This window comes from Delphinapterus leucas, chromosome 16, assembly GCF_059928025.1.
Source record: "Delphinapterus leucas isolate spDelLeu-1000000601 "Yukka" chromosome 16, BTC_Dleu_Yukka2, whole genome shotgun sequence".
Classification (NCBI taxonomy): domain Eukaryota; kingdom Metazoa; phylum Chordata; class Mammalia; order Artiodactyla; family Monodontidae; genus Delphinapterus; species Delphinapterus leucas.
Window position 1 is genome coordinate 10,331,899 of NC_143144.1, and position 14,643 is coordinate 10,346,541.

Consider the following 14,643-nt stretch of genomic DNA (forward strand, 5'->3'; position numbering starts at 1 on the left):
CAAAGTAGTAGACCTGAACCACAGTTGTGTAGCAGCGGTGGGCAACTTTTATTCAATTTGGACATAAGTTGCACGAGGCAAGTGCCCTGCCTGTCAGCTGGCCTCTGGATTCCCGGTGTCTAACACATATGTGATAAAAAAATTTCAACCTCCTCTTCAAGGGACCTCATCTTGGTTCCTATAGGGGCATAAGGCACAGGAAACAGCCAGCCAGGACGATAGGGAGGAAAAGCCTTAAGTGCAACACATCAGGGGGAGATGGAAATGTAACATGAAGCTGGCTGCTTGTCCTCAGTTGTCAGTTGTTTTAAGACTGGCAGGTGAGAGCAGACACTTCCTGCCTTTGGTTTGGTTCCTGACTTTTTAACATGGCTGGGCCAACTCCCTTGCCTCGGTTTCCGCAGGTGAGGGCAGGGAGGAGAGGAGGAAGAAAGGGGATGCCGTAGCTTCTAAACTTTACTTTTTAGGGGTGTATGTGTGTGGTATCTATGAATATGTGGGAATATATGGAAAACGTGAATACGCTGGACAACTTGGATGTGCTGGGGGTGGTCAGGAGCCCAGGCCGTGTGTCCCTCCTCTGATCCGCGAACATCCACTCACCCGGGTAACCCACCTGGGCGCCCGCAAGTCCAGCCGCGCAGCGAGGCAGAGGGTGGGTGGGAGGCGTGGGCTGGTGCCGGCGGCCTCAGCTCGCAGCGCCGGAGGTTTGGGGCAGCACCGGGAACGCGGACGCGAACCGGCTGGCCCCGCTGCCCGCCAGCAAGTGCTCGGAGGGGCGGGGGCGGGGGCGGGGGCGGGCGGAGGCCGGGGCGGGGCGGGGCGGGCGGAGGCCCGGGCGGGGCGGGGGGTTGGGGCGCGGCCGGGCGGCCACGTGACGGGCGGCGCGGGTATTAAGCGGGGCGGCCGCTGCTCCGCAGCCCGAGCTGGTGCTTCGCCCGCGACCCAGCGCCCAGGCGTGCCGCCCCGAGAGGACCGCGCGAAGGTCACCCCGCGCCCGCCAGCCCGTCCGCCGCCCGCGCCTCCGCCGAGCCCCGCGCGCCTCGCCGGCCCCGCCGCGTCTCCGCCCGCCCGTCCGACCGCCCGAGCCCCGCGCGCCCCGCCGCAGCCCCGGCCACCCGAGCGCCATGAACCAGATCGAGCCCGGCGTGCAGTACAACTACGTCTACGAAGATGACGAGTACATGATCCAGGAGGAGGAGTGGGACCGCGACCTGCTCCTCGACCCGGCCTGGGAGAAGCAGCAGAGGAAGGTCAGCCAGGGCTGCGTGCCCGCCGTCTGCGGGCTGGACCCGCGTGTCTGTGTGTCGCCTTCCCCGGGGGGCGACCGCCCGGGGGCGCCGCCGACCGTGTGGACTAGCGGGAGGGAGCTTGATGGAGGGTCGTGTTGTCTCATGTCCTCGTAGCCGGGAAAAGTCCAGGGACAGGCACGGACCTGGGCGTCGTGAGTGCGCGCGCGCACGATTGTGCGTGGGTGCGCGCGTGTGTCACATAAGAGTCACAAAACGAACAATGTTAGGGGAAGAACAGTGCAGCCGTTTCTGTTTTAACCTGCATTAGACCAGAATGTGAAAGTCTCAGGTCTGCTTCTGACCCCTTGAGTCTGTGACCTTGGCCACAGAGTTGTGTCTTCTGGTCCCGTTGTGTCCCATTTCCCCCTAACCCGTCTTTCCCCAAATAAAAGACGTCAAAAGAACATCGGCTTCATTCCGATTTTCACAGAGCTGCCTCAGAGAGTAATTGAAAATCATTTATTACATGTTTTGGGGTTCCCTGGAGAGAGATGCTGTAAGAACACTAGACATTCACCGATAAATTAATAGTTATTTCACACTCTATTTACGGTTCATTGAGGTAAGCGCACAGGGACGAGGGAGTCAGCCAGCTCTAAAAGTTCCCTTCCCATGTTGGTTGGTGCTCTCTGGGGGCCCAATGGAACATTCCACTATCTCAAGGTTTCTTCTTGATCCCCTTGGCTAGAATTCTAGGGACTGCTCACCCGGAGGCTAAATCTCGCCTCCTGTTTGGGCACAGAGCCTGGCCGGGTCAGGGATGCCAACCCAGACCTGCTCACCCAACCTTATGATGACAGTGTCCTGGCAAAAGCAAAGTGCCCTCTGCTTTTCCCTCCTATTTTTCTCGGGGTGGGGCAAAGTGGGTTTCCCTTCTAAGGGCCTGCCATTAAGTGGATAACGTCGGTTGACCATCTGTGTGCCTGGGATTGCTCTGTGTAGCTGCCACTGTGGGTGATTATCTGATAGTGCCTGGTGAATGTGTCTGACTATAGGAAACACATACTCCCAACAGTGTTAGCTGAAGGAGAGAGGTCCCATATTTGGATAATTATCAGATAACCATTTTAGGGTGTTTTTTTTGTTATTTGTAAAATAACCATGATATTTTCAAATCAAGATTTTTCTCTTTTCTCTTTTTCTCTATTCTCTTTTAAAACCACTTACTATTATTGTTTTAAAGCTCTAATTTAGCTACATTTCATTCTCCCCCTTAGTTCCATCATCCCTGCCTTCTTGGAAACAGTAGAATGGGAGTGATAAGTAGAAGTTGAGTCTATAAAGGAGAATAAAATTTCAAACCTTCTACAATTTTTTAAACACCTGGCTTGAGGATTATTAATGTGTTGTTATTATTAGTTTGTCATCTGAGCTAATTGCTGCATCAATGAGAAAGAAGTTAAATAGTTGCTTTAATTTTTAACAGTGAGTGTTTCTTTTTAAAAATTTTCCCCACAATTTTGATTACTACATTTTTTCATGGATTTTAAAAAAAGTCTTAAGTCTTTGTTGCAGAGATTGCTTTTTTTTTTCCTCATGAGGAAGAGCAAAATAGCTAAGGAATTGGACAGGTAGTCTGCCCATCATTTTTGAAAGTAATAGTCTAATCACAGTGGTTTCTGTTGATTTTTTAAAATTACAGTACAGGATAGAGTTAATTATAGTTTCCAAAGACAACATTGATATATGTCTTCTGTCATATACATATAATTTTAAAATTATTTTTAATATATATAATTATATATATTTTTTAATTCACAGTATTTTTGGATATAATTTCATTGTGATTTTTTTCAAGTTTGGGGTTCCTGCATGAATATATTATTATAATTGTATAGCACTTGTATATTATATATTAAAAAACAGACATATGTCATCTGTTTTCTCAGGTAGGTTGAGTGCTGTGTTGTGACTTTAGTGACAAACAAAACAGAGCCAAACATTACGTTAGGACACAGACCTGAACAGATCCAGAAGATCCTCTGTTTCTACTTTTGGTAGAGAACCCACTCAAGTCAGTAAAGTAATACTGAACTGTGAGGTCCGGGCAGCCAGAGCAGTAGCCTCTATTTATGTCCTGTGAGCCAAACTGCTGGAACAGGACAGGGATAAAATGCCATTGTTTCTATTGTGGGCTACCTTTTCCACACTTGCCGTTTCAATGATATGCTGGGTATGAGATCTGTCAACAGATGCTGGTAACACATGATGACGTCTGTAGCGTTATAATGGATGAGGGACCTAATTATATCCACAGTTCACAGAGTCTCATGGGCTGTGGTAAACCTTGCTCCGGTATGGAATGCCTTGCTACAGAAGGACTTAGTAAAACTGTAGTGCTGTGTGTGTATGTGATGGGAGATCTTTTTTTTTTTTTTACATAAAATTTACCATCTTAACCATTTAAAATTTTTTGTGTGTGTGTGTTACGCAGGCCTCTTACTGTTTTGGCCTCTCCCGTTGCGGAGCACAGGCTCCGGACGCGCAGGCTCAGCAGCCATGGCTCACGGGCCCAGCCGCTCCGCGGCACGTGGGATCCTCCCGGACCGGGGCACAAACCCGTGTCCCCTGCATCGGCAGGCGGACTCTCAACCACTGCGCCACCAGGGAAGCCCAATCTTAACCATGTTAAAGCGTCCAGTTCAGGCGTGCTATGTACATTCACATTGTTGTGCAATCAATCTCCAAAATCTTCTCCAATCAGTCTTCATCTTGCAAAATTAAACTCTGTATAAAACAATAACTTTCTATCCTCCCCACCCCCCAGCCCCTGGCAACCACCCTTCTACCTTCTGTCTCCATGGATTTGACCCCTGGGGACCTCATATGGGTGGAATCACACACTATTTGTCCTTTTGCATCTGGCTTACTTCACTTAGCATAATGTCCTCAAGGTTCATCCATGTTGTGTCATGTGTCAGAATTTCCTTCCTTTTTAAGGCTGAATAATATTTCACTCACTGTATGGACCACATTTTGTTTATCCATTCATTGATTGATGCACACGTGGATTGCTTCTACCTTTTGGTTATTGTAAATAATGCTGCTGTGAACATGGGTGTACAAATATCTCTTCATGCCCCCGCTTCCGGGTTTTTTTGGTTAGATACCTAGAAGTGGAATTTCTGGATCTTGTGGCAATGATTGGTTTTCAATTTTTTGAAGACATGCAGTGCTTTTTCCAAAAGAAAGGCAATTTAGAAGATGTTGAATTTAGCATGAGTATGTACAGGCATTTCAAAGTGCTCTCCTCTTTCAGGGGTGTTTAAGAATATTTGTAGTCACATAAATGAAGCTCTCTTTAGTGGACTTCTGAAACTTCTAGAGCTTTGGTGTTTAGAAGTAAGCTTCTCCTGGAAGCAAAGAGCACATTCAGCCTTTAATTCAACTGAGGCCTAATCGGGAGGTGACTTGTCAGAACAGCAATGCTGAATATGTGTGCTATCTCCGTGGGCACAGGGCGCTGTCCTTCACCACTCTGGGAGGCTAGAACAGACCTTTTAAGGAAATGACTGTGTGTTTCGATACATAAAGGGCCCTTACATCCTTAATCTGTATAGGGCTAGGTGATCAATACTCTTTTTCACCAGCTGTGGAGAGCATAAGAGAGTTGTTCATTTATTCCACATTCAGAATTCTGATTCGTTTTCATTGTTCCTAAAGAAATGCAAGTTCTTCCGCAGAGTCACAGTTTAGGTGGAGCGGCTCACTGTTGTGCTCAGCACACCTGCTGCCTGTCCTGTCATCAGGCTGAAATGTTGCCACGTGGGGTCAGGCAGTGGGGAGGGACGCTTGTGTGGAAGCAGCTGCGCACAGGTTGGATTAAATAGAGGATCCAGAACCTGCCAGTTGCCCCTTTCTGTGTCTCAAGGAGCAACTGCTGGTTAAGGGTGCAGGTCAAGGCTCTTCTCCCCTGCACAGTGGAGTACGCTCTTGCGGGAATTTTCCCTGGGGGAAAAAAGGCACAAATTGTTCCAACGAGGTGAACGATTAACGAGGGGCCTGGGAAGTGTCTCAGATTCATGAGACCCAGATGAATCTCAGCTCTGCCTGGTACCCTCTGTTTGGCCGTAATCAAGTCACTAAGCCTTTGAAGTTCCATCTCTTCACCTAGAAAATAAAGATAAGGGATTCCTGTCTTTCTTGCCTCACAGAGTTTTTCAGAATCAAATGGTCAAACTAGTTTACGTCGAAGGGGCTTTGTACGCTGTACAGGGATCTGTAAATGTTCAAATATTATTACTATCCTAGTGCAGCCAATAATTAATTTCATCAGGTGGTGTCGTAGTAGTTAGCACTGTGATTGAATTTGTGAGGTTGAAGAAGCACGTGATTTGTTCTTTAGTGACTTGGATGTACTTTTCAAAAAAATTGTGGTAAAATCTACATAACGTAAAATTTACCATTTTAACCATTTTTAGGTGTACAATTCAGTGACATTAATACATTCACGTTGTTGTGCAACCATCACCACCATCCATCTCCAGAACTTTTCCATCTCACCCCCAAGTTAAACTCTGTGTCTGTTAAACAGTAACTTCCTAGTACCTCCTCCCCCCATGTACCTTTAAAGGTAGGGTTTACACGCTTCCACACTTAGAACAAGAAATTGTTTAATAACAATTAAGTGCCGGGTGCTTGTTGTATAAAGAGCAAAAAATTTAGGAGATCGAATAAGGAAAACCCTTGTGGGTGAGGATAATGGGGAAACAGCTTTACAAGGGAGTAGAGCTTGGGGTGGGCCTTAATTTGAGGAGTAACTAAATACTAGCTGGGTGGCGAGGAGAGAGAAACAGAACATTCCTGGCTAGAGAAATAGAGTGGACAGTCTAGTCTTAACTGAAGCTAAAGATACAGATTCAGATCTAGAGAGAAAATTGCATAGGTAATCCGGGGCCAGTTTACAGAGGACCTAGGATGCCAGGGTGAGCGTGGACTTCGTTCTTCAAGCAGCGCAGAGCTCTGGGAATATTTGAGCCAGGAAGAGCCATGCTTCAAGTAGAATATTGTTTGCAGAATAAATTGCAGTGGGTGAAGGGCTGAGGTGGGGGACCCAGGTAGAAGTCCATTACGGGAATGATACGTTTAAGGTGGTGAGGATTAGAAGCAGTGGTGAGGAAGCCATCAATTTGAGAGTGATCAGGAGGGATTATAAAAAGTATTAAATAACCCCATGTTGTTGCATGGCAGGCTGTTGTATAAATCCAGTTAAGCAGACATGATCTCACCATTAGAGCTCCTGGGCTTAAAACTCAAGATAGTGATATTGACAAGTAACAAACTCATGAGGAGTGTCTGCTTATCTAACCAGGAGAGCTGTCTGGGTGGAGGGCTGACCATTTACAGGATGTATCATTCAGTGCAGGGGCTGAGTGCTGAGGGGCAAGTTGTGTGTCCAGGTGGCCATTGCCTAAATGCAGGGCTGGAGTTTCAGGCAGCCTTTGATGTCCAGGGAGAGTTGCTGATGGGCAGGCTTGCAAAGGCAGAATCTTGTATGAGCCCTAAGAAATCTCTGCCCCCAGAAGGGCTGTTATTCTCAAGATGCCCTTGGTTTCCTATGGAGAACCACAGGTGCAGGAGTTGTAAGGTGGGGAGATCACTCTTTGTGATTTCTGCATCTTCTCTTAGGCACTGCAGTGTGTCCTGGGGTCTGCCCTACCCCTTCAGCCACATTCACCAAGGAAGAAACTTGAGCCCAAGATACGATTTTGCGGGAGTGTGGGAGGAGGAATAGAACTCTTAGCTGGGAAGCCTAAAGAACAGCAGCTTCAGAAAACTGTCAGAAAGCCCTACAGTCGGTTGCTGCAGCTGGGCTACAGAAAAGGTGCAGCTCTGGGGTGGGTGGAGGCACTCCCGTGATGAGCAGAGGAGTTGGTACGGAATACGTTGGAGGACAGTCAGAATTGTACCGCTGTTTCCGTGGGAACGGTACTAGTTCTTCCAGAAAGAACAGAAAGCAAAGATGAGGGGGAAAACGCTTGCTAACTACTGTGCTAGACTTGGTTCAAAGGAAGGAAAACCTTGAGTGCCAGAAATGGGTTTTTCTAAAGAAGCTGAGGAACATGTTTTACACAAGCACGTATCAGTCTGAGCACTTGCGCACTGGCCTCTGAGCCCACACCACACCTGTACCCCTCCCCACGATTTTCTTGATCAGAAACTAGATGTTTTCTCCTGCAGCCGTACTGAAGGGCAGAATAGAAGTGGAGCACAAGCACGGCTGTTTATTCTTTTTATTCCTTTGGCAGACGTTTATTACGGTCCCGCTAGAGGCCCGGGTTAGGGAATGGAGTTGACACCACCCCAGGCTTCAAGGAGCTTGCAGCTTAGTTCAAGAGACAGAAAGGGCAGTGAGAAGTACAGAGGAGGGACATCCAGTTCACCCTGGCCGGTGGAAGGGAGTGGAGAGCATTTCCAAAGCCCCTCCTGCATGGTCCCCTGTCGCGGTGCCTGGAAGCATCTTCCTCCCTGACGCCCATGCAGGGAAGCTGGGAGTTACCCTTGAGGCTTCCCTCTCTCTCAACTCCTGTGAGCCCACCTCCTAAAGTCCTCCGGACCCTGCCCCTTCCTCCCATCATGTGCTTTAAGGCCTTCAGGGCCTCTGCACTTCCTGCCTGGATGGGGGTGGTGGCCCCTGCTTTGTCACCCTTCCACATAACGTACTTGCCTTCAGGCTTTTTTCTGCCTGACGCTGCAGGAGGGATCTGTATAAAACACAAGCCTGGTCATGGTATTTCTGCTTAAAGCCCCTGTGTGGTTCTTTATTGCCTTCAGGAGGGTGTTGGGAGCCAAGCCTGAGCCAGCCTCTGTCTGCTCCGCCTCTCCCCCTAGGGCTCCTGGAGCCCACGTGTTTGATTCTCCTCTTGGCTTATACCCGAGACTACCTCCCCTACCCGCCCTGGGAGTTGTTCTTCCTCGGGCCCCTCCTCTAGAACATGGGTCCCTGGGTGCTGTCCTGGTCTCCCCTATGAGCAGACACTGTCCTGTGGCCCCCTGGCCCTGCAGTGGTCCTGCTTAGAGTCTGCACTCACATTTGTGAAATGCAGGAATTATAAGTCATATTTCTGAAAAGAATTTAGTACAATTAAATTTTTTTTTTGCAATCTTTGCAACTCCTTGAGCTACAAATGTATTAACTCCAGCTCATACTTGTTTAATGCTCCTTAAAGATGTTTTCCCAAAGCATTTTTCTCAAGTTCCCCAAACGATGGACTTCTCCAACTTAGCTCTTATTCTCAGACTGAGCCTACAAAGATAAGCTGTTTAATTAAAAAAATAACAATAATTTGTAATTTAGAGAGTTGGGGAATAAAATAAAATCATACATGTAGATTTATTTAAATGATAATAAAATGTGTCAGCATATTAATGAACAAAGCTCTGGTAGCCCAGATTGGATTGGAAATGACTGTTTTGTCCAGATTGAAAACCTTTACCCACATCATAGAGAAAATTCCAAATTCATTTAGATTCAGAGAAGTATACATTTAAATTTGTTCTTCTCGATGTAAAACCTGGTAAGACAAAAACTTTTGGAAGACATGCTAGGCTTCACAGTAGCGGAAATGGAAAAGAGAGAAGAGATGCAGGTGATTCTGCAGAGTATGTGGACCCTGGAAAAGAATTGGCCTGGGCGGTATTGATATAAGCCGAACCCAAGACTACAGAGTTAGCGTGGCTTTGAGTTGTCTTGCTGTGTTTGTTTGTTTTTGCTAGGGGATAAATGTATTAGTCATCATTCCTAGAAATTACTATATAATGAAAATAGATTCTCATTAGCCTCTGTTACAATCTTTTCATTAAAAGGCATGCTATCTCGGGAAAAACTCTTATTTTTTTTTTTAGTGATTGTGAAGATCAAGTGGGCAAGTAAGTGAATATGAGGTTGAGGGGAAATGAGAACAGTATTTGATATTGAAGGTATGACTGAGTCTTATACAGACAATTATAATTGAGATTGGCAACTCAAGAAATGCTCGGGAATTCCCTGGCTGTCCCGTGGTTAGGGCTCCACGCTTCCACTGCAGGAGACATGGGTTGGATCCCTGGTTGAGGAACTAAGATGCTGCATGCCACGCAGCACGGCCAAAAAAAAAAAAAAAAAATCCTATCTTTTAGAGTCATGAGGAGTCTTTAAGTTTCTTCATTATAGTCCAACAGGATGGGAAGATAATAATTATTTAGAAGGTAGGTAATCTAATCTCATTGTTTTTTATTAGGATTTTAAGATATTTTGTATGCATTAGGTTGAACCGTAGGAAATTTTTGACACTGGCCATTTTGACCTCCAAAAATTGCAGTTTCTTATGGCTCAACCCAATAAAACCACTTTACCACTATTGTCCCACTATATTCAAGTTACTTGACCAAGACCACACCACAGCCAAGCCATAAAACTGAGTTCAGCTTGTTTCTAGTCTTACCTCTAATGCCTTTGATATTCATTTGGGAAAATAAGGGGTGGTTAGGTTTTGTAGAACTTAAAAATGTGAGGTTTGGATTGAGGGCTTGACAGCCCATGGAAATATCGAGAAGGAAGGTCAAGCCTAGAGATTTAGGTGTGGGAGTTATCTGCTCAGAGGCCATGGTTGAAACTGTAAGGAGGGGATAGTGGAAGATCTACCTGCCAGGTGCTGAGGTGAGCTTAACAACGAGGGCTCCCAGAGGAAGCAGTGATTACTGGAACGTGGAAGCATCGCTTCTCTGGATGAAAACATGCATTTACTGGATGACTTAGAACTAGATGAACTGTCGAAATGTCTGATTTTCTTCCGGGAGAAATCTCACCTTGGTATTTCTCTGGAACTTCGCCAGTCCGTCTGAATCTGACATTTGAATCCGTTTAGTCGCTGGAACAGAAACCCAGGGCTTTGGCACCGTGGAACGGGAGATCTTTTAGCTCATGAAATAAGTTATGCTTGCAAAGGAAGTGAAAAGCTGTAAGAAACTATTTATGGCGGTGTGCTCAAGTCTGTGACATAAAATCCTTCTGCAGCTGGAATGGCCAAGGCTGGGCTTTATCGAGGAAGACTTTATTGAAAATTTGTAAGGATTACTGAAGAAAGTAGTTTCATTACTGAAAAGAATTGGTTTCATCTTAACATACCAAGTGTAGCATTCAACCACAAGGTGGGTTTCCCTTTTCTGTTTTATCATTTATCAAATTAAGAAAATAGGATGAGTGGTGGTCCTCATTTAGGGGTTTTGTTTTAAGGTTTAAAAATTATTATTGATATTTTGGGTGTATCAGTCATGAAAATAGTAAAAGACATAACAGAATTGCAGTCAGTTTCGAGATTACCCATAGAGGGTAATATTTTCCTATTTTAAAACAAATCCATGTTGGAGGGGCGGCCAGGGTAAAGATCAGGTTGGGCTGGGACGTGAGGAGGGGATATTCGTTGGAAAAATGCAAAACCATGTGTTTTACATTTTGTAAACCGTACAATTTCTATTCTGTTACTGCAGTTTATGAAATAGGAAGTATCTGAATATTTCATTGCATACCTTTCCTGTTAAATTTTGGGACAAAATGATGTTTATTTTCATTTTTTCAGTATAACAGCAAAACAAAAATATTCCAGTAAGACAGTAAAAGTGATATTTTAAGATATGGATTTTTTTCCAGTGGATTAAAAAAAGAATGGGAGGGGATTTGGCATATGGTTCCCGGTATCCCCAACTGTTCAGTATATAGGGCAGAGCAGCTATTTATTGAGAATTTGCAGGCCCTGTTTTGACCATACGTATTATTTTATTCGAACATCACAACAGTCTTAGGAGATGAGTATTGTGATTCTCATTTTTCAACCAGGGAGGCTAAGTAACTTACCTAAGGGTGGTTGAGGGTGGGGAAGTGGTAGCTGGAACGTGCACACAGAATTTTGTCTAAATTACAAAGATATTCTCTCTCAGAATCGAACTTTTATAACACATGGAGATGCTAATTATTTTATTGCACATTTTGGTCTGCAAGTGGCAGAGCTGAAGTTTGGATCCAGGATGCTTAACTCCAGAGGCAGTGCTTTTATTTTTATATTTTTAAAATTTATTTTGTTGAATTTTAGTTGATTTATAATGTTGTGTTAATTTCTGCTGTACAGCAAAGTGATTCAGTTAGACATATATATTCTTTTCCATATTCTTTTCCATGATGGTTTATCACAGGATATTGAATATAGTTCCCTGTGCTATACAGTAAGACCTTGTGGTTTATCCATTATATATATATAATAGTTTGCTTCTGCTAACCCCAGACTCTCAATCTGTCTCCTTCCCCCTTGGCAGCCACAGGTCTGTTCTCTATGTCTGTGAGTCTGTTTCTGTTTTACAGATAAGTTCATTTGTGTCTTGTTTTACACTTCACATACAAGTGATACAGTATGGTATTTGTCTTTCTCTTTCGGACTTATTTCACTTAGTATGATAATCTCTAGGCCCATCCATGTTGCTGCAAATGGCATTATTTCATTCTTTTTAATGGCTGAGTAGTATTCCATTGTATATATGTACCACATCTTCTTTATCCATTCCTCTGTTGATGGACATCTAGGCTGTTTATTGGCTATTGTGAGTAGTCAAAGGTGGTGCTTTTTAACCACTAAATTTTTCTGTTTTCGTTGCTTTTTTGCTCAGAGTTTTAACCAACAACCCAGAGAAAACGCCTGGAATTCGGTATTCCTAAGTTTTCACTTATCCAAAACCTACTGCCCATGCATAAGGGTGTGTGTGTCTGAATTTTTAATTTCTAAATGGGTCCAGGGGGAGCATCTGATGAGAATGAGAAGACTAAATTTTGAGTTATGGAAAATACTGTCCTTCCAAGGTAACCCCAAGTGAGGGCCTAGCAATCACTCTGTCCCACAGAAGTGCCAGGAAAGGGACCACAGGAAAAGCCAACTACACCTCTCAAATGGAGGCTTACAGGACATGCTGTTAAGGGCACATCTTTGGAATTACCTGCTGGTCTGTCTGACACAGTTCCAAAAAGAAGCCGGAGTTCAGGATGCCTAAGCATTTGAGTCAGTTCCCTTTTGGAACTAGAAAAGGAGACTTCCAGTGGCAAGAGCATAGGTTAGAGCCATCCTCCTGCAGACGTGATGTCTTAGTGGACAGGGATGTTCTCCAAGATTTGGGCTCCACAGAGATTCGGCCAAAGGCAGTGCCAAGGACTCCCTTCACTTTACATTGAAAAAAATCCTGCCTTTCTTTTATTTATTTTTAACTTCTTATTATGGAAAATTTCAAACATATATAAAAACAGAGAGGACATATAGCGAATCCCTCTGAATCCCACTGGCCAAGAAAAACCAAAGTTTCATGAATAGGGGATGCCTGGTTCTTTTTTTCCCCCAGCTTTATTGAGCTGTCATTGACAAATAAAACATTTTATATATTTAAAGTGTGCCACATGTTTTGATAAATGTATACATTGTGAAATAATTACCAGGGATGTCCAATACTAAAAGGAAAAACAAAGTTTTTATGTTCAATAGATGCTTTATTCTCTAAACGAAATTTTGAATCAGAACTGCCAGTTAAGCGTACAGTTGCCTTCCCTGTTTTGAAACACCAGTCTCCTCCCCCCCAGACCCCACGCTTCCTGCTACCCCTTTTGGCTGTCCAGGCCTCCTCCCTGCTCTGCTGGGATACCTCTCCTAACCCCAGTTCTCCTAGTAATTTCTCATGCTGTTAATGTTACAACTGGCTATTTCTAAAAACCAAAGATTGCCAAGACCTGCTTTTCCAGAGATCATCAATATTTTAAAGGTGACCTTTCTAAGACAATAACGCTGTTATCTAATTCCAATGGTGAATTTCAGGCTCTGTAGGAGAAGAGGACAGAATTGTGCAAAGAAAGCACTGTTGGCAGAGGTAAAGCCTTTTAACATCCTGTAAACGGGGATGGTTAACTGCTGTTTGTGGCCCCTTGTAAAGTCAGTACTGATAGGGTATTTCTCTTCTCCTGCTGCAGACTGATCTGATAAACTGACCCCATAACCTCCTTCAGGTTTTTTGGTCTAGCTCCCGCGACCACTGCTTTTACTTCTTTGAGTGGGGAGCCTGAATTTGAGACAGGAGGTGGGCACCGTGTCTGAAGAGGCTGAATTTGATACCTCTGCATCTTTGTTTCCTCCACCACCCCAGAGTGCAGGGAGGAAGGAGCAGAACACGTGTTAAGTGTTCTTGGGGAAAGGTTATTTTTAGGGGCAGTTTTGCCAAGACTGCTTCTGCAGCTTTTCTTTAGGTACAGATCACATCCTCACCTGCTTAGGTATGTGAATTTCTAGGGGAGCCCTGGGAGGGATGGGGGCTGCTGCCTGCATGTAGCAGTTCCAGGCCACCTCCTTCCTTACAAAGATTCATTTTAGTTTATTTGTTTCCCAGCTTTATTGAGATGTAATTGACATGTAATATTGTGTAAGTTGAAGGGTTACAACATCTTGCCCATCTCTCAGGTTCTCTATTCTTTTTTTTTTTTTTAAGAAGATGTTGGGGGTAGGAGTGTATTAATTTATTTATTTTTGCTGTGTTGCGTCTTCGTTTCTGTACGAGGGCTTTCTCTAGTTGTGGCAGGCGGGGGCCACTCTTCATCGCGACGTGCGGGCCTCTCACTATCGTGATGTCTCTTGTTGCGGAGCACAGGCTCCAGACGCGCAGGCTCAGTAGTTGTGGCTCACGGGCCTAGTTGCTCTGCCGCATGTGGGATCTTCCCAGACCAGCGCTCGAACCCGTGTCCCCTGCATTAGCGGGCAGATTCTCAACCACTGCGCCACCAGGGAAGCCCAGGTTCTCTATTCTTTATGAAAGGAAATGAGGAAGGAGGGTGGACTGATTCCAGAGGTAGGGTGACCCCTCATCCAGGTTTGCCCAGGACAATCCCAGTTGTGGCTCTTGTCCCAGAGTAACTATAAATAGCATCACCTTTGACTCTCAGAAGTGGTCCAGTTTAGACTTCGAATTCTGTGGTCACTGTTCAGAGGAGATACACAAGGCCACCTCAGAGAAGGTTACCATAATACTGAGACCCAAATAATTTGTATATTGGACAGTAATGCCTTTTCTCAAAGTACTGGCCTATTTCTGAACTTGAAAAAATGCAAATATTGGTGAAATGAGAGTTCTAAAACTTTGACAGTTTTAAATATCACTGTCTAGTAATTTCTGAATCTTCTAACTCACGAATCCTTTAGAAGACCAAGCCTTGTAGCCAGCGGTGGGAGTGAGCCCTGCGTCTGGAGGGTGTGGGACCACGGACCCCGCTGGATGCCTACTGTGGGCCAGGTTTCCCTCTGAAATGCACATTGTCGTCGTCCTTATGGTAGTTCGTATGCCGTCCGTGTGGTTTTAT

The 14,643-nt window shown here is 45.1% G+C and overlaps 1 protein-coding gene across 1 annotated transcript in view; it reads left to right on the forward strand.

Annotated features, from left to right (window-relative positions):
- Positions 1-1,127: 1,127 nt before the first annotated feature.
- ACTN2 (actinin alpha 2) overlaps positions 1,128-14,643 on the forward strand; it is a 79,875-nt gene continuing 66,359 nt past the window's right edge. The window contains exon 1 of the mRNA XM_022553127.2: positions 1,128-1,253. Coding sequence (XP_022408835.1) covers positions 1,128-1,253 — 126 coding nt within the window. The remainder of the gene's footprint in view (positions 1,254-14,643) is intronic.